This window comes from Emys orbicularis, chromosome 6 (genome assembly GCF_028017835.1).
Source record: "Emys orbicularis isolate rEmyOrb1 chromosome 6, rEmyOrb1.hap1, whole genome shotgun sequence".
NCBI classification, from domain to species: Eukaryota; Metazoa; Chordata; order Testudines; family Emydidae; genus Emys; species Emys orbicularis.
Window position 1 is genome coordinate 74,772,450 of NC_088688.1, and position 26,847 is coordinate 74,799,296.

At 44.1% G+C, this 26,847-nt stretch overlaps 1 protein-coding gene across 5 annotated transcripts in view; it reads left to right on the top strand.

Annotated features, from left to right (window-relative positions):
• Nucleotides 1-26,847, top strand: part of DMXL1 (Dmx like 1) — a 148,637-nt gene that overhangs the window by 61,730 nt on the left and 60,060 nt on the right. For 4 of the 5 annotated variants that reach the window (XM_065406803.1, XM_065406804.1, XM_065406805.1 and 1 more), the window contains 7 exons: nt 2,426-2,653; nt 4,543-6,243; nt 7,332-7,442; nt 10,222-10,391; nt 14,620-14,717; nt 24,274-24,439; nt 25,501-25,769. In XM_065406803.1, the coding sequence (XP_065262875.1) occupies nt 2,426-2,653; nt 4,543-6,243; nt 7,332-7,442; nt 10,222-10,391; nt 14,620-14,717; nt 24,274-24,439; nt 25,501-25,769 (2,743 nt within the window). The remainder of the gene's footprint in view (nt 1-2,425; nt 2,654-4,542; nt 6,244-7,331; nt 7,443-10,221; nt 10,392-14,619; nt 14,718-24,273; nt 24,440-25,500; nt 25,770-26,847) is intronic. The other variant, XM_065406807.1, reaches the window with a different exon arrangement.

Genomic DNA, 26,847 nt, shown 5'->3' on the forward strand with positions numbered 1-26,847 from the left:
ATAAATGGTTTGGTAAAGGGCTTAAAAAGGAGGTGTTTGTTAATGGAGTGGAATGAGGGGGTTTGGGTTCCTATGAGTGGTACAGCAGGGAGCCAACCGCCCTTTCTTATTGCCTGCGTTAATCCTCGTTTGGGGATGGAGGGAATGGTAAGGTCCCAGCAATGGGTTGGCTGAGGGACCTGGATTAAAAAAAGGGGGGGTGGCAAAAGTCCCCCCGGGTAGATATTGAACACGGAGTTACCTGCACTATATATTTTAATTTGACGGGGTAGTCCCAGACATCTAATAATAAAAATTGCAGCCTGATTAAAACCGTATCGTGTCCGTCCTGTCCTCCTTTCAGTATAGCAAGACAGTAAATAGCTCTTCACCCTTTCCCCTCCCCCAAGGTATTTATCAAGAACAGTCATATTATCCTTGCTAGGCTAAACCAGCCACACGCTTCCAGTTTCCCCTCATAAGATAGGCTCTCAATTCCCCTGATCATCCTCAGTAACTCTCCTCTGCTTCTGTTCCAGTTTGAATTTATCTTCCTTGAACATGGGTGACCAGAATTTAACACAGTATTCCAAATGAGGTCTTACCCCATTGCCTTTTTCAGAGGCATTAGTACTTCTCTCTCTACTGGAAATGCCTTGCCTGGTACAGGCTAGGATCACATTTGCCTTTTTCATGTCTGCATTATGTTGGTGACGCATAGTCATCCTGTGATCTACCAATGCACCCATATCTCTCTCCTCAGTTGTTTCCAACTGATAAGCCCCCAGGTTGCAGCAGAAATTCTTACTCTTAGACCCTCAGTGCAGGGGCTTGCACTTTGTACTATTGAATTTCATCCCATTTCCATCACTCCAGTCTTCAAGATCATCCGGATCTTCCTATACAATATTCTGATCTTCCTCAGTATTGATGATGCCTCCCAACTTTGTATCGTGAGCATATTTCATTAGCACTCATGCTCTTTGTGCTAAGGTCATTAATAAAAGTGTTGAATAAGATTGGTCCCAAGGCTGATCTTTGAGGAACTGCACTAGTAACCTCCCTGCAGCCAGATAGTTCGCCTTTCAGAACAATCCATTGCCTTTTCCCCTTTATCTAGTTCCTTGTCCACCTTACAAATCTTATACTAATCCCCATTTTTTCTAATTTAATAATCATTTTCCATGTGGTACTTTGGCTTTGCTTTGCTGACATCCAAGTATATAAGATTTACTGCATTTCCCTTATCTAAAATTTAAAAAGTCAGTTATTTTCTCAAAGAAGGAAATCAGGTTAGTCTGGCATGATCTACCTTTGGTAAACCCGTGTTGCATTACATCCCCTGTACCTCCATGAATTTAATTATTCTTTCCTTCATAATTTGTTCTAAGCCCTGCATAATACTGAGATCAGGCTCACAGAACTGTATCACTTTTTTCTCTTTTTCTTAAATATAGGTAAGACATTAGCTATTGTCCAGTCATATGCTATTGCCTTCGAATGCAAGGATTTTTAAGAAGTCTACCTATTGGACTAGCAATCTCATATGCCAGTTCTTTCAGTATTCTTGGGTGGAAATTATCTAGTCCTCACAGTTTGAGTGCATTAAACTTTTGTTTTTCTTGCACCTCTGATGTGGCAATTTCCATTTCTGTACACTTGTTTCCACCAGTCATTCTGCCTTTATGCACATGTTCAATATTATCATTTTTGAAAGATGGGGGGAAAGTATTCACTCAGTTTTTGGGCCATACCTAGATTATTTTTAATATCCCTCCCGTTGGCACTGCATAGCGGCTTAATCTCATCCTTGCTTATTCTTTTTATTTATATAGCTACCAAATTCTTTCCTCTTATTTTTTTAATTTTCTTGGCAAGAGCTTATTCAGCTTGACTTTTAGCAATTCTCTTTATTCCTGTATTTTCTATCCTCCAAGATATAGCTTTCTTTGCAAATCAATCCCTTTTTCCTTTCCCTATATGTTCTCTGCTTATTCCTAATAATCTTTCTGAAGTGGTTATTCATCCAGCCATGTCTCTTCCTACAATTTCCCCCCCTTGCTTGGGATGCAAATTGCAAATAGTTTTTGTATGGTTGATTTGAAGAAATTCCAAGCCTGCTCCACATTTAAGTCCTTGAGCTGTTAAGTCCAGTTGACTTCAACTAATTCCCTTAATTTTCCAAAGACTTCCCTTTTGAAGTAAAATACCAGAGTTGGTGACCTGTTTTTGGTTACCTGCCATTACATTTAAACTGAATCAACTCATGATCACTCAATTGAAGATTATGTCCTACAACCAGCTCTTTTATGATGTCCTCACTTCTTACCAAAACCAAGTTTAAAATTGTATTCCCTCTTGTTGGTTCAGTGACCGCTGTGTTTTTCATAAAACAATTGTCATATGTTACGATAACTTTCACTTAACATTGCAAACTTTTTTTTAGATGAAAAAATAGACTCAAATATAGCTGAAGCAGTGTCACATCATGAAGAGCTATATTCTTCCTCTCCGGATCCAGAGAAGATCCAATCTCCCTTCACGCAGAAATATCAGGCCTGTAGAGCAAACCTTCAAAGTACCAGTCGTCTGACTCTCTCTTCGGAAATGGTTTATAGTCAAGAGTTGAATTTACCAGAAGGAGTGGAAATAATAAGTGTTAAACCATCAGCAGGTCTGTAATTTTAAAAGAAATAACTAGTAAATATCTTGGTATACTGTATTCTATGAGTTTCCTGGGTTATTAGAATTAAAACAACAACAAATTAACAAATACCTAGTGAACTCAAGAATACGTGGAAACCAGATTTGAAAGGAATACTAAAATACATCGTCCTTTAAAATTTTGGTTTTTACTCCTGGGGCCCAAATGCTGCAGCAGAGCTCCTGCCAAAGCTAGTCAGTGAAAAATGTTGCTCTAGACCAAGGATTTCTGTAAGTAAAAGGCAATATGCAGTCCTGAGTAGTGAAATGTGGTTTGTCGGAAAAATTGACTTTATATTAAAAAATAATGTTAAGTCCATCAACATACATCTCCTATGAAGACTACTTAGGGTATTCAGACCCTTTATTGGGAGCATTTGTTTTGAGCTAGTGTGATGGGGCAAGGCCAGATGCCTGCAGTAAAGTAGTGAGGAACAGGTATGTTAGCCCCAGGCTAAAAAAGACACCTGGGGCCAATTAAGATCCTTCTAGAAGACAGTGGAGATAGCTAGATTGATTGGGACACCTGAAGCCAATCAAGGACTGGCTGGAACTAGTTAAAAGTTAGTCAGTGCGGTGTGGGTGTCAGGAGCTATAGGAGGGAGCTGTGCTGTTGGAGGAACAAAGTAGTACGAATCCATATCCGGTGCAAGGAAGGAGACCCTGAGGTAATTGTGAAGAAGATATTGAGTGGGGGCTGCTGTGGGGAAGTAGCCCAGGGAATTGTACATGTCCTATTTCCAAAAAGTCAGCTTCCATAGCTGCTAATTTTAGGGTCCCTGGACTGGAGCCCGGAGTAGAGGGCGGGCCTGGGCTCCCCCCTCCCCTCCCTGATTAATCACTGATACTGGGAGACAACAGAGACTGTGCGAGGAAGGGTTGTTTCTCCTCACCTCCCTTGCTGGCTTATGATGAAAATGGCTCAGTAGATGTGACCCTTGCCTCTAGAGAGAGAAGGGCTATGTGGAGGGTCACAGTGAGCCTCTGAGGTTAGCAAAATCCATCAGGAAACGCAGGACCCACGGAGTCAAGGACAGAACTTTGTCACACTAGCTAGCATATAGTACCTGGATTGCAGTGTGAAGTGCACACACTTCATAATTGTGTGACTTCACATACGTGGATTATGAAAATACACCAGCATGAAAGCTCCAGCTATGTTCAAAGATTCAGCAACTGCAGCGTGTCTGAGCTTCTCTGGTGGCCATTGGGGAAGGGGGGTATGGATCCATGTATATACATGGACAGAGAAATCCATTTTTAATTAAAGGTCTATAAATCCATGTCATGACTTGTCACTAGTGCACAATTTATTTTGGAGCTTATAATTCAAATGATCCATATTTTGTGTGTCATCAGGTTCCAACACTGATTATCCGTGTTGTCGATATTAAAATTTGCTTTTATTGCTTAACATATTTGGAGCCACAAGTTATTGTTTATATAATGCTTCTTTCCATTCATATTGGGCATAGAGTTTTTAAAATTTCAGAGAAGTGAAATAATTTTAAAAATTTAACTGGGCCTGTATCCATAGGTTGACACCCTCTCCCCCCCCTCCCCCCCCAAGTGTCACTGTAGAACTGTGTTCAACTTGTTCCTTTCACCTCTTCTCTCTCTGAATCCTTGTAATCATTATTCTGTGTCAGTAAAATAGGCACTAGATACTTTGTAGGATGAACCAAAACCAAACTGTATTAGCTTTAAGAAAATTGAGTGAATTTAGTTTGGCCCTTGTATTTAAAAAAAAAAAAATATATATATATATATATATATATAAAAAATCTTACATATGGTTACTTATTATTTGACCCTGATGTGAAACTTGGTTTGTTTATTTTTGTTGTGTTTCAATTTTAGGACACCTGAGTTCCTCCTCCGTATATCCAGTTTGTCATGCCCCTTATCTACTGGCAACTTCTTGCTCAGATGGAAAAGTTAGGTTCTGGAGATGCAGAGTGACTCCTGAGGCAGTGGTTTCTTCTACGCCAGAATATACTATAAATAGTAATGTTACGTATATATGGGAAGAATGGCCACTACTTGTTGAGGATGGACTTCTTAGTAGTAGTACTGTGAATGTTCCAGGCAGGCCAGTAGAAGTTAGTTGTGCACATACAAATAGATTAGCTGTAGCATACAAGCAGATGACATCTAAAAATAGTCGATGTTCTCAAGATTTCATGATGCATGTTAGTATTTTTGAATGTGAATCTACAGGAGGATCATGTTGGATTCTGGAACAGACTCTTCATTTAGATGAAATAAGCATAATGTTGGACTCTGCCATTAGTATTGACAGTAATTTAATGGCATACAATAAACAAGAAGTTTATTTATCTAATAATGAGAGGATTTTGCCCAGCACAAAGCACTTGGTTCACTTAGACTGGATGTCTAAGGAAGATGGATCACATATCCTAACAGTAGGAATTGGATCAAAGCTTTATATGTTTGGCCAACTGGTTGGGAACATGCATGACCAAAGTAGTAAGGAGATGTCTGCATTGCCACTGTGGGAAAATGCAAAAGTTACATCCCTTTGTAGGTTTGTACTGCTACGGTGCGTGGACTTAGTTTCTTCAGTAGAAGGATCACCTCCTTTGCCAGTTTCTTTATCTTGGGTACGTGATGGCATCCTTGTAGTTGGGATGGATTGTGAAATGCATGTTTATTCTCAGTGGCAATCCCCTTCAAAACAAGAGTCAGTTACGAGTGATTCTTACAGTGGAAGCACACCATCTATCACTAGCTTAATGAAACAAAGCCAGTCGGCTGGTTCTGGCCTGCACCCACCAAAGCGAACCTTAACCAGATCCATGACAAGTCTTGCACAGAAACTTAGTGGAAAGAGAACTGCATTTGATCTGTCTGTGGAAATGGAAGATTCTGGTCTTTTTGAAGCAGCTCATGCATTATGTCCAACTTTACCTCAGTACCACCCTTTCCAGCTTCTTGAGCTTATGGACCTTGGTAAAGTACGTAGAGCAAAAGCCATCCTGTCTCATTTGGTGAAATGTATTGCTGGGGAAGTTGTTGCTATAAATGAATCTGAACCTAATCATGATCGGCGACTTAGATCTCTCACAATTAGTGCTAGTGGAAGCACTGCAAGAGACCCCAAGACATTCAACAAAACTGAGAATACAGACTATACAGAAATAGACTCTGTTCCACCACTTCCTTTGTATGCATTGCTTGCTGCAGATGATGACTGCTCACATTTTTGTTTAGAGAAATCCAACAATCAAAATAACTTAAATAAACAAAATGGTTTACCTGATGAAAATTATGAAGATCTTTTTCAAAACTCCAGCCTAAATACAGATGATCTTACCGTGTTTGAAGCAGATGAAGATAATACAAAGCCAAAGGTCATTGATCTTTCTCAGTACAGCCCAACTTACTTTGGACCAGAGCATGCCCAAGTTCTGTCTCGTCACTTGATGCATTCTAGCTTACCAGGTCTCACCAGGATGGAGCAAATGTCATTGATGGCCTTGGCAGATACAATTGCTACTACCAGTACTGATATTGGAGAAAGCAGAGACAGAAACCAGGGTAAGCTATATATTTTAAGTGATAGGCAATACTCTTATAATTCACAAGCCTTTTTGTAAGGATTTTTATTGTCTTGCAAATGTCTTTCCAGATAAGTGTATTAAATATTCAGTTGTACTACTATGATGTACTATTGAACAAGATTTTACCATCTGCTGTTTAGGTAAACAGTCCTTTTTTTAAAATTGCAAACTTCTTCATAACACTTTTATTACAGAAATTAAGTTATGAACTTCAGAAGTATTTTCATTTGTTATTGTTGACTGATATAATCATGAACCATGTGTGTTCACTGTGAGGGGCCCAAGACTGAGACTTGCTTTGCCCTTGGTCAGAAATAACCCAAACGTGACCTTCCAAGCATGCTGGGAGAAGGGGGGGAAATTAACAGGCTTTTTGGGAAGGTTTGAGGGTATGTTCCTGGGACACTGAGGTTATTTTGCAGCTTTGATGTAATGACTAGCTGAATTAATTCATTATTTGTATGGGTGTTTTTTGTGGGTTAGGTGGGGATGAGATGGGGGTTGGTTTACTGTTGGATGGCTATAGTTAGATTATAAATCCAGTTGTTAGGATCCAAAGAGCTTTTTGTGTGGTTGCTATTGTTTAAATCTAAAGAAACAATCAGAAGTGTTTCTTCTTGAGAATTTAACTCTCACCGTCCTATGAATGCACTTTCCTTTATCAACCAAGCTTTTTCCCTTTATCCAACATAATAGTTGTATAATACTTTGATACAATAAGCAGCATATTGTTTTTAGTTACTGATTGAAAGAATAGGGAAAGTATGATTTTTCTTAGAGTTCTAGATTACTCTGCAAAGCATAACTTGCTCAGGGCATGCATCCTTTTTTGCCACTTGTCCACCCTGAGATTGCCTTTGTTTCTTTATGTCACTAGTGTCTTAGTTTGGGGTTTAAGAGTTGACTAAATCAGTGAATTCATGAGCTCTTTTTTAAATGTGATGTCATAGATAGTGGTCTAGCAAAGAGAAATCAGAGACCTATTTATAGTCATTTTCCATTTTTTCAAGTTCCTTTCATATGTATTTTCTTTCCGTGAAAATATGACTCAATTTTTATTTATAGGTGGAGAAACGCTTGATGAATGTGGCTTAAAATTCCTTCTGGCTGTTCAGCTGCACACATTTCTGACAACCTCACTTCCTCCTGTCCATCGAGCCCAGCTACTTCACCAAGGTAACTCTACAGATTGGGGGTTTTTTTTGGACAGTGTTCATGTGATTTAACAATTTAAATGATTTCTATCTATTAGATGTATGCATGCAGACTTGAAATACATGCAGAATTGTAGTATGAGAGAATTGCAGTAAGTCCTAACAGCCCATTTGCCTTGCAAGCCCTGCGCATGCTCATGCTGAAGAGTAACATAGCTGTTTGTTAATTTGTTGTGTGCATGCTTCTTGATTAATCTCTTTGGGGTAAAGATATCCTTTCCAGTATTTTATAACAGAAATTCATAAAAGAGCTTTGTTTAGAAATGAGTAATATGACAAGACCTTATTTGAACATTGTATAGAACAGTTCATTTTAGTGCTTATTTTATTTTAGCATGAGAGACTCACAGCATAGGATAAGAATTTTCAGAAAACATTAGTGACTTAGGAGCTGAAGTGCCTAAGTCACTTGGTGCTTCTGGAAAGTTTTACCCATAATCAAGTTAGATTATTTCCATGCTTCCAGCAAACTTCTGCTGAGGAGCAGTGCTCTAGAATAAATCACCAAACTTGAACTGATTTTATTTTTAATTGGTGATTATAGCAATCCTTTTCAGCAACTACTTTCAGTTCTATGATAGTCTTTACATATGTTTAATTGCAATTTCTCTTGGATAAAATAATATATAGCTTTCACAATTTCAGTATTTTTTTTGGTGTGTTTAATTTGTTATCAAGTTAAAACAAAAGGACAAACTAGTACTTTCATATGCATTGTAGCATCTGACACTATTACGGTCTGAACAGTAACGTACAGTATAAAATGCGTTTCAAACAGAGTTTTTTACAGAATTGACGTAATCAGATATTTATAGTATTTATCTAACTCAGGACTGTCATTGGTGCTACCTACTTGAAAATTGCTACTTCGCAAGGCCGTTCGGTGCTGAACTTCTTTAAAAAAACCAAAACCAAAAACGTTTGGCTTTGTACTTTAAAGTAAAATATTCCTGTCAGCGTTAGAGGCAAGACATATTTGCTAAGGACTGGCCAAATGCAAAGGCTCTCTCTTTTTTTTTTTTTTTTTTTTTTTTTAAATGTCTTCAACAGCCTTGGTTTAGGTTCTACTTCTTGATGAGCTCTGTAAAGCAAACCAAGATTGGATGTAATTTCTGTTTTTCAGTAATGTTTGGGTTAGTGAGTTATTCATGTGTAAACTTCCTAATTGAGCACAGCTCAAAGCTGAATACAGATATGGCTGATCCAGTAGCTTAACATGCTGAAGATTACCTGTAACTTAAAAACAACAATACTGATTTTTTCTAAATGTGATGTAAGTTTGTAGGTCCTGATGATACTTAAAAGAAAATAAGCAAATTCAGAAGTAAACTTGCACAGTAGATTATCATGAATGTTGAAATGCAGCAAGGTAGTTTTAGAAAGTGTATGCTGAATTGACTGTACAGGCACAAAATATGATCATAACTCACTCACTTTGTTCAAACCACACCAGAACAGAAGACTTAAAGGAGTACTATGTCAGTGGTTCTCAACCAGGAGTCCAGGGCCCCCTAGGGGGCCACGAGCAGGTTTCAGGGCATCCGCCAAGCAGGACCGGTGTTAGACTTGCTGAGGCCCAGGGCAGAAACCAAAGTCCCACTGCATGGGGCTGAAGTCTGGGGCCCTGAGCAACTTAGCTTTCAGTGAAGCCCTGTGGCATGGGGTCCTGGCAATTGCCCTGCTTGCTGCCCCTTAATGCAGGCCCTGGCTTTTATATGCAGAAAACCAGTTATTGTGGTACAGGAGGGCCGTGGAGTTTTTATAGCATGTTTGGGGGGCCTCAGAAAGAAAAAGGTTGAGAGCCCCGTACTATTCCATACTAAATTTCGCTGATGGGTCTGTTTGGTATGGTTCTGTCTTAAAATAAAAATGACAGTGTATTTCATGAAAGTTAAAGGGTATTTAGCCATTTCATCAAGCCAAATGCTTTAATGATGGAAATATTTGCTTGATGCTGCATAAAACTTTAAAAAAACCCAACTATGAACATATTGTAGCTACAGTCCTTTTTATCTGTAAAATGCTCAATTAGGACAGAATTTTCCATGTTTCCTTTTTGCTTTGGGTAAATAATACTCGGTGCCAAAAGATTACAAAAGCTTGTTTCCTGAAAGCCGTTTCCAAATTTGACTTCTTATTTTGGAAGTTGATGAAGTGCTGAGAAGATGATTTTTTCAGGAGAAATAAACTCCCAGAATGTTTACAATTTAGACATTAAAACTTGGCATGATTAAAAAAAAAAAAAAGAGGAAAGGGGGCGGGGGGAAGAGAAACTTTTCACTGAACATGTCAGTATTGTTAGTTTTTTCCTTGGAATTTAGCATTTAATCAAAATTAAGCTAAACTTTCTGAACTTTTTGGTAAATTTCACTTAATTAAATATGCAAAATTTCACATAGGTATGACATTGCCACTAGCTATCTTTAAGGGCATTTCTCTGCAGATATTTGTGTCTAGTAGTTATTTATATTTTGGGCATTACATCTATTGTCCGTGAACTAGAAATAGCCAGTTTATAAGTGAATAATAAACAGGTTGTCCATTTGTAAGACAGTACTTAACTTTCACATATGTGTAACCTAGGAATGCAAGGCCTGCAGTTGTTTTAATGCCTACCAAGTTTCTGGTCTTGTACTTTCACAGTTAAAAATCAAAGAAAAAACCTTCTGAATTTGCAGTTTGTTTTTCAGGTTTTGTTGTCACTGAACGAGTACTTTTTTCTTTTGTGGATTATTGTATAGGCTTGTCTACTCGTCACTTTGCCTGGGCATTTCATTCAGTAGCAGAAGAAGAACTACTGAACATGCTTCCTGTTGTGCAGAAAGGGGATCCGACCTGGTCAGAACTCAGAGCTATGGGTGTAGGATGGTGGGTTCGGAATATCCATAGTTTGCGCAGATGCATAGAAAAGGTAAATATAGTTTACTGAAAACAAATTAGTTTACAGCATGTTACCACTTATTCATATATCCTAGAATAATTATGCTACCCAGTTTCCTTATATGAAAATGGTTGAAGTACACTAGCGTCCTGTTAAATCCTGTTCAGTTACAGGGATGCTATGATTAGAGGGCCTTAAGGGTCAAGAATTTAACAGCAGTGGGATGGAGAAGAATTGTCAGTGCTTCCTGAAGGATGTGAATTTTTTTTACCATAGGGAGGGCATGGGGCGGTTGGCTTCATTTCTTGTCACTTTACTGATTTTAAGTGTTGAATTTCACTGCATTTTGTGAAAGAGGTAGTTCAAGTTATAAACTTGACAAGAAGTTATAAACGAGGACAAGAAGTATGGGCTTAATCTGAAGCAAGGGAGATTTAGGTTAGATATTAGAAAAGCTTTCTAGCTATAAGGGCAGTTAAACTCTGCAATAGGCTTTCAAGGGAAGTAGTCTTTTGAGGTTTTTAAGAACAGGGTTGGACAAACACCTGTTAATGTCCTTTTAAACTCTGCAAAGTCTCATTATTGAACATTCAGTATTTGGAGTTAACCAGTCAAGTAATTTTTAGCACAAGAGCCTTGCTTGACTTTGGCACACACAATGACTGTTAGGAGATGGAGCCCAGTATGGAAGTGATTTCTCATTGTGGCAAATCCAGCACACAAAAAAGGCACTGTTAAGTTACTTTATATCTGCCATGAGAACATGTATTAATGAGGTACGAAGGCTCAACTTACACATTATTTATTATTTTAACAAATGGAGTGTAAATAAATCTACTTGTATGTTCAGTTATTTAGGAAACATGTTTTTTCTTTCACTTGCATGCCTGTGCATATTATATTCTTGTTTTTTTGTGAGTTTAACATCTATAGATAGTATGTTCAGGGCACCAAAGTGGTGCAGATATTTTTCTACAGTCTTTGCTTCCTGAGGACTGCAGGTGAAAAATACTAATGAAGTCAGAAGGTAAGTCTGCTATCAGTGAGAAGTCGGAAGCTCTGCAGGACACTGGAAGCTAGGGGCAGCATGGATCTTATGGAACTGTCTAAAAGGAAAATTGATTTAGACCAGGGGTCTCAAACTCAAATGATCACGAGGGCCATATGAGGGCTAGTTCATTGGCCCGAGGGCCCCATCACTGACACCCCCTCCCTCGCTGCCCCCGGCCCTGCCCCCACTCCACCCCTTCCCTGCCCCCATTCCAACCCCTTCTCTGAAGTCCCCACCCCAACTCCGCCCCCTCCCTGCCCCCAGAGGGTCCATGAGGGGTGTGGCGGGGGCTCAGGGCAGGGAGTTGAGGTGCAGCAGGGGGTTGGGGTGCAGACAGGGGGCTCAGGGGGCAGAAGGGGTGTGGGATGCAGCAGGGGGCTCAGGGCAGGGGGTTGGGGTGTGGGGTGCAGCTGGGGGCTCAGGGCAGGGAGTTGGGGTACAGGAGGGGTGTGGGATGCGGCAGGGGGCTCAGGGCAGGGAGTTGGGGTGCAGGAGGGGTGTGGAATGCAGCAGGGGGCTCAGGGCAGGGGTTTGGGGTGCAGCAGGGGGTTGAGGTTCAGGCAGGGGGCTCAGGGCAGGGAGTTGGGGTGCAGGAGGGGTGTGGGGTGCAGCAGGGGGCTCAGGGCAGGGGATTGGGGTGCAGAGGGGGTGTGGGATGCAGCAGGGGGCTCAGGGCAGGGGGTTGAGGTGCAGGCAGGGGGCTCAGGGCAGGGAGTTGGGGGGCAGGGTGCAGGAGGGCTTCGGGCTCCGGGGTGGCAGCGGCGCACACCGGGGCCAGGGCAGGCTGCCGGCCCCGCCCTGCTCCGGGAAGTAGCTGGAACCATGTCCCTGCGGCCTCTGGGGGAGGGCGACGCAGGGCTCCGCATGCTGCTTGCCTTGCCTCCAGGTACCTCCCCCGAAGCTCCCATTGGCCGCGGTTCCCCGTTCCCGGCCAATGGGAGCTGTGGGGGGGCGGTGCCTGGAAGGACGGAGCCCTCTGCTTCTTCTCCCCCACCCCCCCCGCTTCAGGGAGCGGCGCAAGGCTTGAGGGGGGCAATCCTGCGGCTGTCGTTTGCCCACCCCTGGCCTGGAGGAAGGCCGGGGGGGCGGGTGCAGGCCGCTTGGCGGGCCTCAGGAAATAGCCCCGCGGGCCGCGTGTTTGAGACCCCTGGTTTAGACCCTGGTATCACATTTCCTAACATTCTGTGCCCATAATTTTCATAATGGCTCCTATACCTTGCAAGCTTTATATATCTGTGAAATGGTAAATATTGACACTTAGGTCTAAGCCTACTGTGCTTATTTAACATTGTTTACATTAACAGTAGTGTTTCACACCTGTTTCAGGCTGTCTGGAAATTGAGGCAGACAGCAGTGTATCAGTTTATATTTGGTTTACCATATGGCTAGATATAATGCAAGATCCTCAGTTTGTATAGAATGGCATAGCTTCATTGGAGCTAATGGAGCTATGGTGATTTGCACCACATGAGGGTCTGGTCCTTGATTATTGCTTTATGAAAGCTTAAATTCTGTCACACGAGATGTAGTCATCTAGGAAAATGACTGGCTTTTGTTGCACTGTAATCCAGCTCAACTTGACCTGACTGATTTGCTTCAGCACACACTTGAACCCTTTCTACTACCCTCAAATTTTAGTAAGTGAAACCATTTCCCTCAGAAGCCAATTGAAATTACTTGCATTTAATAGAAAAACTGGTAACTACAACTTTGCACGCATGTCCCCTCCCATCTTTTGAATGACGCTATCTAGTGACTCAGTTTAGCCTGCTTGATATAGGACAATCTGGTAACCAATATTGAGGGGATTCTGTTAAAATCTATGGAGACCAAACATTATAGTAACAAGGGAAGTTTTGGAGATGCAAACCTCTACTATACAACATGAGCCAAACTTTGAGAGTTCTAAAATGGACCTTCACAAATCTGCATTTGTACAAGCATATTTTGTGGGACGACTATGACAGGTGTATTGGAAATTTGGCCCTCTATGATTTACTTGTCCTCAGGGTGGACAAAATTGATGATTTTTAAAAAGGTGTTTTTTATTTAAATTGGATTTTTTAAATTTAAACTAAATGCAGATTTACTTTTAAAAAAATAAACCAATTTACATTTAAGTTCGAAATTGACAAGCTGTTAAGACCTGAACTTACCTTTTATTAAAAAAAAAGGTAAATTAAAGACAAGAAATAATGTTTAGTACATATTTTGCTACCAAGTTTTAAAAAAAGTCAGACCACTTAACTGGTGGAAGTCACTGGCTAAATACTTGAAGCTTGCCTTCCTCTTCTGATCTGCACATAAAAACCAAGTATGAGAGGATGAGATCTATTGGTTTTAAAATCTTGAAGGATATAGTATCAGAAATCAGTTCAATTCACTAACTACAGATAATATTTCCTTTGCTTAATAAATCAGTTAGTGAAACGTGCAAAACATGTTTTAGTAAACTTTTTTTTTAACATATGCAGTACACTTATTTATTTAATAAAAAACTGTTACAATGCTGGTTTTGTGCATTTTAATTGAATTTGCGTTTTCATGCGAATAAACTTTGGATAAAAATAATCGCCATCTGATAAAGAAGTAATGGATCATTCACCATTTTTCTGAAATACAAAATCCAAAAATTAAGAATCTGACTAAATGTATATTAAATCATGTAATTGCTTAAGAGTGTGTGTGTGTGTGTGTGTGTGTGTGTGTGTGAAAGAGAGAGAGATGTATTCTTCTGATTAGCAAAAGGAAGCACCACATTTAGCGTAAAGACTCTATTTAGTTGCTAAATCAAGGTTTCCTGTTTGCTGGTGTATGTCGGTTAAAATTAGTTAAATCATTATGATTTAAATCAGTCCATTCTGCTTTTCCTTTCCTGATGACTTAGAACTATTTCTCATATCTATCAGAGTTTCTGCCCAAATGTTCAGTGCAAAAGAGTTAATGTAGACTAAGTAAACAAATATTTTTATTTATTTACATAACTGACTTTTATCATAAAAACCTGAAATCAATGTAACTTTGGTTTGATGAGGAACTGTTTTTTGTTAATTGTAAGCAAAAAATATACCTAATTGATCTTTGCCATGTATATCAGAACTACTTAAAATGAATTTATTTAACAATGACTAAATCCAGTTTAGGGATAGTGCTTTCAGATTACTTTTAAATTTGTCACAAATTTAACAAACCCCCATATATTCACAGGTAGCCAAAGCAGCTTTTCAACGAAACAACGATCCACTTGATGCAGCTATTTTTTACCTTGCAATGAAAAAGAAGGCTGTGATTTGGGGATTATACAGGTAGGAAACATACAAGAAAACAGTTATTTATAAATTCTAAGATTTGTAAATATTTGCTCTTAAGTACAATTCCATATTGTCCAGTCCATTTGATAAAAATAATTTGTTGTCTCTCCTACTCTAAAGCAGTAAAAAAGTTCCAAAAATTCCTTTTACTGATACATATACTATGGTAATCATAATGTGTTCTGAAGTCTGTATTCATTTTTGTTTTTGTTTTTTTGCCACACAAGTATTTTAGCCAAAAATGTTTTGATGCTCTTCAGTCTTTAAATCTCTGTATGTTTAAAAAGACTGCCTGGTTCATGTTCTTTAATTCCTATAATTCAGAATTCATTCTTTCTTTTAAAACTTCAATTTCAGCAAGATGTATTCATAATTCACACATTGTGGTATTTAAAAATGTGTGTTTGAGATTATTTTGATCTTAAAATACGTACAGGATATAAATTTAATCCAGAATATATTTGTAAAATTGTACATTCGGGGCCTTAAGAAGTGTGATGCAAATTCTAAAACTGTATTCCACATGTGCAGTGACTAATTTACATGTTAGATTACATATTAGTCAAGATTTCCAAAAGTGAATGTCTAAAGTTTAGTCTCTTAAACCTGTAGCAGTCTCATCCACTACTACACAACTCTGAGTCATTCCAGAGCAGTATTCTGAGAGTGTACTGAATTGAGACCAGGGGTCCTGAGGAAAAAATAGCATGTGATCATATAAATAAAGACTGTACCATAATGCTTATGCACAAGGGGGCTGGATTGAAGTCACATGGCATCCTTAATTCGGTCACTTTCTAACGTTTGAGTGCTCAACTTTGCCATCTTGATGTTCTTTTAATGTAGGTTTTTGATGTAATATACTTTATTTTTAAGAACTGTCTTGGGACAAATGAACTTTTCCATGTTCATTATTCAAATTGATCAGACTGATTTAAATTGTCAGTAGCTTCCAGTATTGCCTGTCACTTTTTTAAAAATAGCAAATCTCTTAGGATGTTATCAAAACCATGAGACAAGAGCCTCTGTTTACTACTGGAAAGATTATTGCACTTGTTGTCACATGAGGAAACCAACAATAGAGGCTTTCAAGCAAATGACTGGTACTATGTGAGGATATTTTTGGTAAGTAGTATTGCAACAGAGCAGTAAAGCTTCCAAAGCATGTTGTATTCTTCTTCAAGTGCTTGCTCATGTCGATTCCATTTTAGGTGTGCATGCGCCCATGTGCACAGCTGTTGGAGATTTTTGCCTTAGCGGTACCCATAGAGCCGGCTGTAGCGCCTTCTAGAGTGCCACGCTAGTGCCACAGTATATCAGGTGCTGCAAGCCCATGCCCTCTCAGTTCCTTCTTACCGCCCATGGTGATCACTTGGTGCACCTCTCTTGCTTGTTAAGAGCTAGCGGTTTCTTCCATTGGACTTCATGCCTTTGGGCCTTTGTTCGACTGTAGTTAGTGTTAATTAATTAAGTGCATAGTTAGCTGATAGTTAAGGTCCCAGCAAGGACTTTGCCCCAAGCGGGGCATGCCTCGAGCTCCCGGGTTTAAGACCTGCTCGATCTGTGGCAGGCCACAACAGCTGCCTTAAGTCCTTGGGGGAATCACACAACAAGGAGCGTTACCGGATCTGTAAGAACTTTCCACCTCACCCCCAGAAGGAGATGGACATTGGCCTCAGGGCCCTCCTGATGGAGTCCGTTCTCTATCCGGCTTTCGAGCCCTCTACGCAGGACACCGAGAACTTCGACTACCATGTGCAATGCACTGCCGGTGCCCACTCCTCTCAGCATCGTTCGCCAGTGCCGAAGAAGAAGGCGAAGAAGTGCTCGCCGGCGCCGAGCAAGAAGGCCCCGGGGTCATCCGATAGAGGGACTGGGCCTGTCAGCCAGCCTTCTCCGGAGCAGCGCGAGCATGCCTCCGTGGCTGGGGCTCTTAGCCCTCTTAAAGCTCCGTCACTGACTCTGGTGAGCGGTATGGGACCCACCTCCCTGCCTGCACCATCATCATTGCAAGCCCAGGTGCAGAGAGAGCGCAGGTCTCCACCTGCTCCTATGACATCTCCGGTGCCACAGGACCATAGAATCATAGAATATCAGGGATGGAAGGGACCTCAGGAGGTCATCTAGTCCAACCCCCTGCTCAAAGCAGGGCCAATCTCCAGACACATACCCCAGTTCCCTAAATGGCCCCCTCAAGGATTGAACTCACAACCCTGGGTTTAGCAGGCCAATGATCAAACCACTGAGCTATCCCTCCCCCCCACGCTTAAGGCTCCCCGAGAGGGCAAGGCAGATGTTAAGACCTCTCCGGGGGCAGGGGAGGGCCGTCTGTTGCCGGACAAGCAATCCCATGGCAAGTCGTAACCGTGCCGCCGGTTGCCCAAACTCTCCCCCTGGATGCTGAGACATTATTTCCCAGTGTGGGAATGACGCTCCCCATATTAAGACCAACGCCGTTTGCCCTCTTGCCGATCCGGGTCTAGACGTTGCTCCCTCTGACGTTACCGGTCTCTGCAGCACTGTTCCCCTGATGCCAATCTCCCCGGCACCAGAACCGTTCTCCCTGCTCAGCGCTTACCGGTAGCCACAACCAGCAGGCAGACCCAGGCATTGACAGCTCCTCCCTGGTCGCCGGAGAGTGGTTCCTCTGCTGCGGAGGCCCAGTTCAGCCCATCGTCCCAGTCTCCGCGATGGGATTGGGCACCGGAAACTGCTCTACCATTCACGGCACTGCAGTGGCAGCAAGGCCAGTGGCCAACACAGTGGCTGTATTTGGGAGCATGGGGCGTTCCGTTGATGACCATGCCCCCTTTGCAGCGCGCTTCAGTGGCTGCGTCGGAGCGAAAATCGATGACCCCACCGGCACCGGGCCAGGTACCGGAAGCTCACTCCGAGGTTGGGATGGAGGATCCAGTGGCTATCCCCAAACCTCCCTCTCCAGTGGCTGTCGAGCCCTCAGGGCCGCCTCCTCTTCCCTGGACGAGGTGGTCGCAGGACCTTCCAGAGCCAGCCTCCCGGATGACTTTAAACAACACCAAGCCCTTCTCAGGTAGATTGCCGAGAACTTGGGCTGGAAATGCAGGAGATGGCAGAGCAGGAGGACACCCTTTTCAATGTCCTTTCAGCCTCCATGCTCGTCCAGATTGCCCTACCTGTATATGATGGGGTTCTCAAGATTGCTAAGGCTCTGTGGCAGACTCCTTCCTCTATCCCACTATAGCGGGGTGGTCACCCGCTCCTGGCCTGAAAGGGCTTGAAGCCAGCCCTGGGAGAGGGCCGGGGCTGCGAGCTAAAGGCTCGCTGATTGGGGAAGCAGCCGCAGCTGGGCCACGCCCTAGTCAGACTGCAACTGGCCCTATAAAAGCCCAGTGAAGCCAGGAGCTGAGAGGACTCTCCTAGCTCTTGAGGGAGAAGGGCCTGGCTGCCTGGGAGCTGAGAAAGAGTACCTAAAGTGGAGCAGGGCTGGGGGAAGGCTAGAGGAGCTGGAGGAGCTCAGCCTGGAAACCCTCCAGGCTGCAGGCCTTGTTACAGGCCAGAAAGGGTACTGGGGTTGCAGAGGGGCAGCCCAAGGGTAGGCAGCAGGTCCAACCCCCCCCCCCCCCCCCCCTTGCCGGTGATGAGTGGCATTTACACTGCAGTCTGCCCCAGTGAACGGGGGCTAGATCGAGAATGGCAGTAGCCATAGTCTGAGGTGAGGTGGGGATAGAGGGTGGGGGTTCCCTGGGGAGGGGAGACCCAGATCTGTGGGGGTACTGCCAGGGGGCAGCACCCCGGCCTGAAAGGGGCACCAGGGTCCAGGAGGGACTCGGGCCCAGCGGGAAGCGGGACACCAGCCTGCAGAGGGCGCTCCAGAGCTGGAAACGCTAATTCTTCTTCGAGTGCTTCCACAGTAAGTGTGCATGCTCGCCCCATGCACCAGTGCCAGAAGTTTTCCCCTCAGCAGTACCCGTAGGGGGGGAATACCGCTGTGACCCCTGTAGCGCGCTATAAGGGGATCCACGCGCTCCCCCCACCCTCAGTTCCTTCTTGCCGCCAGTGAAGGTGCATCGGAACTACTCGCTCCAGCTTAGCTTCAGCTCTTCCCAACCTCGTTCGTTGTTCAGTAGTACCTATATCAGTTAGTTTGTTAAAAGTTCTAGTTTAGTTAGAGTTGGGCTGGGGCATGCCCCGGGCCCCAGGGTTTAAATCGTGGGAGTCTTGTAGGCGCTCGATGCCCAGGAGTAACCCGCACTCCGACTGCCTCCGCTGCCTGGGCGAAACCCACATTAGCAACTGCTGTAAAATCTGCAGGTCCTTCAAGCCCAGAACTAAGAAAGAAAGAGACATCCGACTTCGGGCCCTTCTCATGGAGTCGGCACTGGCTCCGACCCCGGTGCGCCGAGCGGAGTCAGCACCGGGCACCTTATCTTGAGTGTGCAGCGACCCCCCAGCACCCTCCAGTGGCCGGCACCGCTCCCCGACGAGAAAGCAGAGAAAGGCGTCATCGTCGCAGAAGCTCTTTCCCCTCCCCCCCCGGGCTCTAGAGCTCCGACTCAAGTCGAGTGGAGCAGTAGCCCAGTTGCGTCGACTCAGGCCTCTCCGGCTGAAGTCCGCATGCCTTCGTCACCGGAGGCCCTGCAGGCAGCCAAAGACCTTATGTCCCTGCAGGTGCCTGGGGCACCGCTGGCACCCGGACCTCGGTCTAGAGGCAAGCCGCCGCTGGGCCCCCACCAGCCGATGCCGACTCGCCGCAGATCTCAGTCAGGGGACTGCTCTCGGGCTCGTTCGTTGCCCAGTGTCCGGTCAGGACACAGCCCTCAGCCTCTGCTCTCATCGCTCTCCAGGCTGTCTGGTAAAGTGCCGTCGGAACGGAGCTCCAGCCACTGCTCCACGCCGAGTACAAGGTATCAGCAGGACAGGCACCGACGCTGCAGACGCTCCCGCTCTAGAGGGAGCTACAGAAGCTGCTCCTGGCACGGACGCCGGTGCTGGTCGCGCTCCGACTTTCACGCATCGAGGCACTGAGCTCACGACTCCCGGCGGGGTTCGCCAGTTCCTCGCTGTCATGGGTCCAGGCATCGAAGCGTCTCGACTAGCAGCAGCTCGAGACGGCACCGTTCCTTGATGCCGGAGTCTAGGTACCGCGGCAGAAGCTGTGCTAGGTACTACCACTCGCACGGCAACGGCAGGTCGTTGGCAACCCTGACCTCGTCCTGCACGCAGCGCCCTAGGCTTCAATCGGGTCAACCCGAACAGCTGGTGCCGCTGGTGCTACACCAGGGACAATGGCAGGGACCCCCATGGCAGAGCCAGTGGTGCCAGTGGACTCCCTGGCCCCCCGCGCACGCCCAGCAAGGCCCTCGGTCGGTGGCAGGGGCATCGGAAGAACCCTTGGCCAAGCTATGCAGGCCCCCGAGGGATGCCTCGCCGGGTCAAGGCTCCTCGGCACCGCAGGAGGAGTCTGATCTAGGGGTGGATCCCGTGGCACCGGCTGATGTGCAGACCCTGGTACTGTCCCCGTCCCCTGCACCAGAGGACAAGATCGCAGCCCCGCCCCCCTCCGTACCACAGGAGGACTTCAGGGCCCATCAGGAGCTGCTAAAGCAAGTGGCGTCCAGTCTCCACCTCCAAGCTGAGGAGATGGAGGGACCCTCGGACTCGGAATGTACTCTCGTCCTCGGCACCGAGCAGAGTGGCCCTCCCGCTCTACGAGGGGGTGGCCAACATCTCCAATGCCCTCTGGCAGACACCGGCCTCGCTTGCCCCAATATCGAAAAGGGCAGAGCGCAAATACTTTGTGCCCACGAAGGGGCACGAATACCTCTATACCCACCTGGCGCCCAACTCCCTAGTACAGTGGTTCCCAAACTGGGGTTCGTGAACCCCTGGGGCTTCACGAAATGTTACAGGGGGTTCTCAGGAAAAAATTCCCTAATGGTGGACAGAGCTGTCCCTAGGGACCCCGGACAGCACGGGGCCAGCAACCTGGAGCCCCTGGACTTCCAAGAGCTAAGCAGATCAAAGCAAGCATATCTATCATACTGAGGAGATTTAAACTTCAAGACTCCTTATAAGAAATGGAAAGGGAGGTGGATATTTTCTGCTGTTTTTAAAATTAAATAGGCAGGTAGTATTGTTTTTAAAATTATTATGAAGAACAAGTTTAAGCTTTGTTGTAACGTGCGTTGTTTGCCTGGATTAAACAAGACCTGAATGCATATGTAGGAGGAACTCTTTCAGTTGGCTTCTTAAATACCTTCATGCTGTTTCAGTTCTGATAGTCCTTGATGAAACATAGGAGCCTTGTCTTATAACAGGCTTATTCAAAGTGATACAAGCTACGGAAGTGAGATCTTGGAAGAGTGTTGCCGTTTTCATAATGTAATAAAAATAATGTAATTATAAATAATAATTAATAATAGTGTGTAAAAAGCATGTCATAAAAACAAATTTTATATTTCCAAGATCACTGCTTTTATAATTTATACTCAGGTAAATGAGAAAATCCCTGGAAATATTCATTTTTAGGAGGGGGTTCGCGAGACTTGACATTTTAGTGAAAGGGGTTCACAGGTTGTTAAAGTTTGGGAACCACTGCCCTACTGGTAGAGTCCGTAAACCACAGGGAAAGATAAGGCCAACCAGGACCCGCTCCCAAGAATAAAGACTGCAAAAGTCTGGACTCATTTGGCAGGAAGCTTTATTCATCTGCCAGCTTCCAGCTCAGAGTAGCCAACCACCAGGCCCTCCTCAGTTGTTATGAGTTGAACTTGTGGGGGTCATTGCAAAAATTTGAACCCTCCCTTCTGGAATGGGACAGGAAGGATTTTAAGGCGCTGGTGGATGAGGGCGCTGCCGCAGCAAAAACTGCTCTGCAGGCGGTGTCGGATGCAGCCGACACAGCAGCTCGGTCCATGGCCTCGGCCGTGTCCATGCGCAGGGCTTCATGGCTTCTGCTCTCCGGGCTCTCCGCGGAGGCGCAGTCCGCTATGTAGGATCTTCCCTTTGACGGCAAGGACCTGTTCGCGGAACAAATGGACATGAGACTCCATGATATGAAGGACTTGCGTACCACCCTACAAACCCTCGGGCTGTACGTTCCACCCAAAGAAAAGCCCAAGGCACAAGCCCCTGTCCCTGCGCCTCAGCTGAGGTATGAACCCACCTACCAGAGGTCCAAGGTGCAGAAAAGGCGACCTCAGAGGCAGTCTCGCTCGGTTCCTCAGCCTGGCCCCTCCAAGGGCAAGCATCAGGGCAAGAGACGGTTTTGACTGGTTGCGGGAGGGTACCCGGGTGACCCCCGAGCGCACCCTCCCACCAATAAAGTTTGGTTTCAGCAACCGCCTGTCTGCATTCCTTCCAGAATGGTCCCGCATAACATCGGACCAGTGGGTCCTCAACACCATTTCCCAGGGCTATACGCTACGGTTTGTCTCACCCCCACCCTCCCACCCCCCTCCCTCGGTCGGCAGGGGGGACCCATCGCACCTATCCCTTCTGCAGCAGGAGATGGGTCGGCTCCTCAGCCTGGGAGCTGTGGAGGCGGTTCTGTGGGAATTCCGAGGGAAAGGGTTCTACTCCCACTACTTCCTGATCTCCAAGGCCAAAGGGGACCTCAACCGGTTCATGGCAAATTGCCGATTCCGCATGGTCTCTCTGGCATGTATCATACCCTCCCTGGACCCTGGCGATTGGTATGCGGCCCTGGATCTCCAGAACGCGTACTTCCATACACACATATTCGAGGGGCACAGACGCTTCTCCATTTTCTAGTGGGACAGGACCACTAGTAATTTACAGTCCTGCTCTTTGGCCTGTCTACTACCCACTGGGTGTTCACAAAGTGCATGGCGGTAGTGGCGGCCTACCTCAGACGCCAAGGGGTGCAAATATTTCCCTACCTCGATGACTGGCTCCCCAAGGGCACATCCCGGTCCCAGGTTCAGAGCCACGTGGACCTGCTGTTGGCCACATGCGCCAAAGTGGGCCTCCTAGTGAATGAGGCCAAGTCGACATTGATCCCAGTACAGCGCATAGAATTCATAGGCGCTCTACTGGATGACTCCAAGGCAACAGCCTCGCTTCCCATGGACAGGTTCCAAACCCTGAAGGGGCTTATAGCCTCGGTCACGGAGTTCACCATCGTGCAGCTTGTAGTACAGCTCTGCCAAAGCCAGCGTCATCTAGCGCCTGTTGAGTCAGTGCGTAGTGTGACGCGAACATATGGATGAACGACCAGGTGAAGGTCTCGTTGCAGGACATCCTGGACTATTAGCTGCATCTAAAGCTCCAGGGCTTGATGGTGAACTCCAAGCCCACCTCCATTGATACTGCTTGAGTCACCTAGAATGGAATCGCCATGAGCAAGCACTTGAAGAAGAAAAAACGGTTATCTACCTTTTGTAACTGTTCTTCGAGATTTGTTGCTCGTGTCCATTCCATTACCTGCCCTCCTGCCCCTTTGTCGGAGTTGTCGGCAAGAAGGAAATGAGAGGGTGTGGGCCAACAGCGCCTGATATACCGTGGCATGAGGGTGCTACAGCTGGCCCTATGGGTACCACTAAGGCAAACATCTCTGACGGCCGCACACATGGGCATGCACACACCTAGAATGGAATGCACGTGAGCAACACATCTCAAAGAACAACAGTTACGAAAGGTAGGTAACTGTTTTATTCAGTGGTTGCCTTAACAACTGAAATATAACATTATCTTCAAGAAATTCTATTTCACTATTTCTTAAAAGCATGTCCTCATACAGCACTAGTATTTTCCTTTGAAAGCTATTGTTGCTGATTTCCCAATTTTCATCAGAAGTGGATATATTCTCTGTGGAACTGGAAAATGAGGCACATCCTCTCAGTTCAGATAATGTCTTAAGAGTAAGTTTGTACTAGTCCAGGGGTCGGCAACGTTTGGCTCACGGCTCGCCAGGGTAAGCACCCTGGCGGGCCGGGCCAGTTTATTTCCCTGCTGACGCGGCAGGTTCGGCCGATCGCGGCCCCCACTCGCCACGGTTCGCCGTCCAGGGCCAATGGGGACAGCGGGAAGCCGCGGCCAGCACATCCCGCGCCGCTTCCCGCCGCCCCCATTGGCCCGGGACGGCGAACCGTGGCGAGTGGGGGCCGCGATCGGCCGAACCTGCAGCGTCAGCAGGTAAATAAACTGGCCCGGCCCGCCAGGGTGCTTAGCCTGGCGAGCCGCGTGCCAAACGTTGCCGACCCCTGGACTAGTCTATAAAACCCACCATTAACTTGAAAATATAACTATCAAATAACTAGTATGAGACAGTTCCAGGGTACATGGGAAGGTGCTTATCAGTTCTGTTGATATTTGAAAATTTAAAGACTGAACATTTATTTATCTTAAACACTCACCACTTCAATTTTAAAAAGATATAATTGTGTTGGTACTTTTTAGATACATTTTTGAAGTATTTGGTTAATGGCTTTATGCATGCACATTTGGACAGCTATCTAAATCAGATCTTGAGTCAGATATCTAGAATTAATCTAATAAAATTTTAATATTAAACAAGTTTTTTCCCTCATCTATCTTGTTAAATCTGCAGGTCCCAAAAAGAAACTAAGATGACACAGTTTTTTGGGAACAATTTTACTGAAGATAGATGGCGTAAAGCAGCATTAAAGAATGCTTTTTCTTTATTAGGCAAACAGCGCTTTGAACATTCTGCAGCATTTTTCTTGTTGGCTGGTCACTTGAAGGATGCAGTTGAGGTAATAAAATAGTAGATTCTTCTATTTGTTTAAATAGTGCTGATTTTATGATGGTTTTTAGTCATTTCTAATATTTTTTGTCTCCTAAATTTACAGGTATCTTCTTAAATAGGTTTACAGTGCATCTGAATTTTTGTCATCTAGTGTGACACAACTGTTGGAAATTTTCTATATCTGTACCTTGTGATTACTGCACCTTTGGATCATTACTGAAAAGCTTTTTACACAGTGTAAAATTGTTTTTGTTTTTTTTTGTTTTTTCATGTCATTAATGAAGCTTTGATGCACAACTATTCCTGATCTTTGCACTTGGATTTAAAAATGTTTTTGTTTTTATCATTTCTCACCTAATACTAAGTTCAAGCTACAATTGATTTCTCAGTAATAGTGGTGGTAGACAGTCTGCCCAATAACTGTTGCTTTTAAGCTTCCAGTAATCTATCATAAGGAAACCCAGGAGGTGATAGATCTGGGAGGGTCCTTGGGTGCTGCTGGAGTCAGAGCATAGAGATCCCTTTACCAGGAAAAAAGCCATCTGGCTGAATAGTTAGGAGGAAGGTTGGTGGAAAGTGAGGGTATATCTAGTTTGTCTAGTATAGTTTATTGGACAGCATGGACAACTTGATGAAGTGTTGTGTGCACATCTCACTGGCTAGCTGAACTCAGTCTCCTGTGAATCAAAGGTACAATGTCATGTCAAAATTCTGCAAATGCTGTTCTGACAACATCGTGTCAAAAAACAGTTTGTCCATCCAGATGCATCATGCTGGAAGATTGTATGGAGTGAATGTATGGAGGGTAAATTATATGCAGGAACTCTAAACCCTGCATACATTACTGGGTGACACTTTGCTATTATCACATATTTGCAATTGCTGTCAGAGAGTTTGCAGAATTGAGCAAAAATTGACACTTTCAGTGAAACCATATTTCAGCAGGCTCATTTCACATTTTTGTCCTGTCATAAAATCGTGTATTCTTGGTATAGGCCTTTTAACCTAAGGAGAAATGAATATTTAGTCTCTTAAAAAATGTGGTGTTTTTTGTTTTTTTTTAATTAGGTCTGCCTTGAAAAATTGGGTGACATTCAGCTGGCTCTTGTAATATCAAGGCTTTATGAGTCAGAATTTGAAGTATCTAGTATGTATAAATCCATACTGCAGAAGAGAATTTTGGGAAGTGCCTTTCCTGGTAAGGAGAGCTCATCAAACATGCATTGTGACCCTTTTCTACGAAGTATGGCTTTTTGGATTTTGGAAGATTATAGCAGGGCTCTTGATACTCTAATTAAACAACCTGCTGGAAATGAAGAAGGTAAGAGTCTAAATATGTTAGCGATGACATTAGTTGCTAGTATTTCTGCACTTAAATTTAATCCACAGTTTAAAGTCTGTTTTGACTTTAGTCAACTCCTGTAAAGCCAAAAAGACCACTTGATGCCTATTTTATTGCTTACCTTAATAAGTGGTGTGGAAAAAAGGCTGTGGCAGTTTAAATGTTTGTAAAAATATATTTATGTATTGTTGAGAACTATATACTGTAACCATAATGATGTGCATGAATGGAAAAGGAATGAATTTTTTTACATTACCATTTAACATTGTGAACATGTCAGCTCAAATTAGTGTAACTGGAATTAGTTCTGTGACAAACCACTCCTAAGTTTTAAAGAAGCACCAAGTCTTGTTCTTCAGCTATTTTTTGTAACAGCAATTGTAAAATGAAAATATAATCAAACTTAATTGGCCACTTCTTTGTGACCCAGGAACCATTTTCCTGATTGCTGCAGAGTAGAGCTCCAGAGACAAGATGATGATTCTTAGATTGTGTGGATAGTCTTGTCTTCTCAGGAAATGTCTACCACAGGGACACGAAAATTGGGAAATTGTTTGGTGTGGTGGACTCATATGGACTCCTGAGTGTCCCACGTACACTGTGTGCTAGCATTCATTGGTTTAAAAGATGTTGAAACTAACTTCATACCTGTTAAATTTGTGGCCTTTTAAGTCCACTGTGAACCAGCTCAAGGTTAGATTACAGCCCAAGTCACAAGGCTTTAGTCTAAGGAATTTCAAATGCACCAACACCCTAATGGTCACAGGACAATGTCTTGATCCCAACAATGCTGTTGAAAGCACCTTTTGATCTAATGATGATTTCATGTAATAAAGTACTGTATTTCAGGTTGTAATGGCTGATAAAACTGCATACCAAGTTTTACAAAGTGGTTTCCTAGTTCCTTCCTAAATTGCTGATGTAATTCCACCTAATGAGGAAGTTATTCTATCGTTTGCCAATATCCTTCTTCTTAGGTCCTTCTCTGTAGTGTTAAAAGAGCATGTGTTTCTACTTGGTGTGGACTTCGGAAGTTCTTTTGACATTTTGTTTGACTCTCAATACATTCAGCT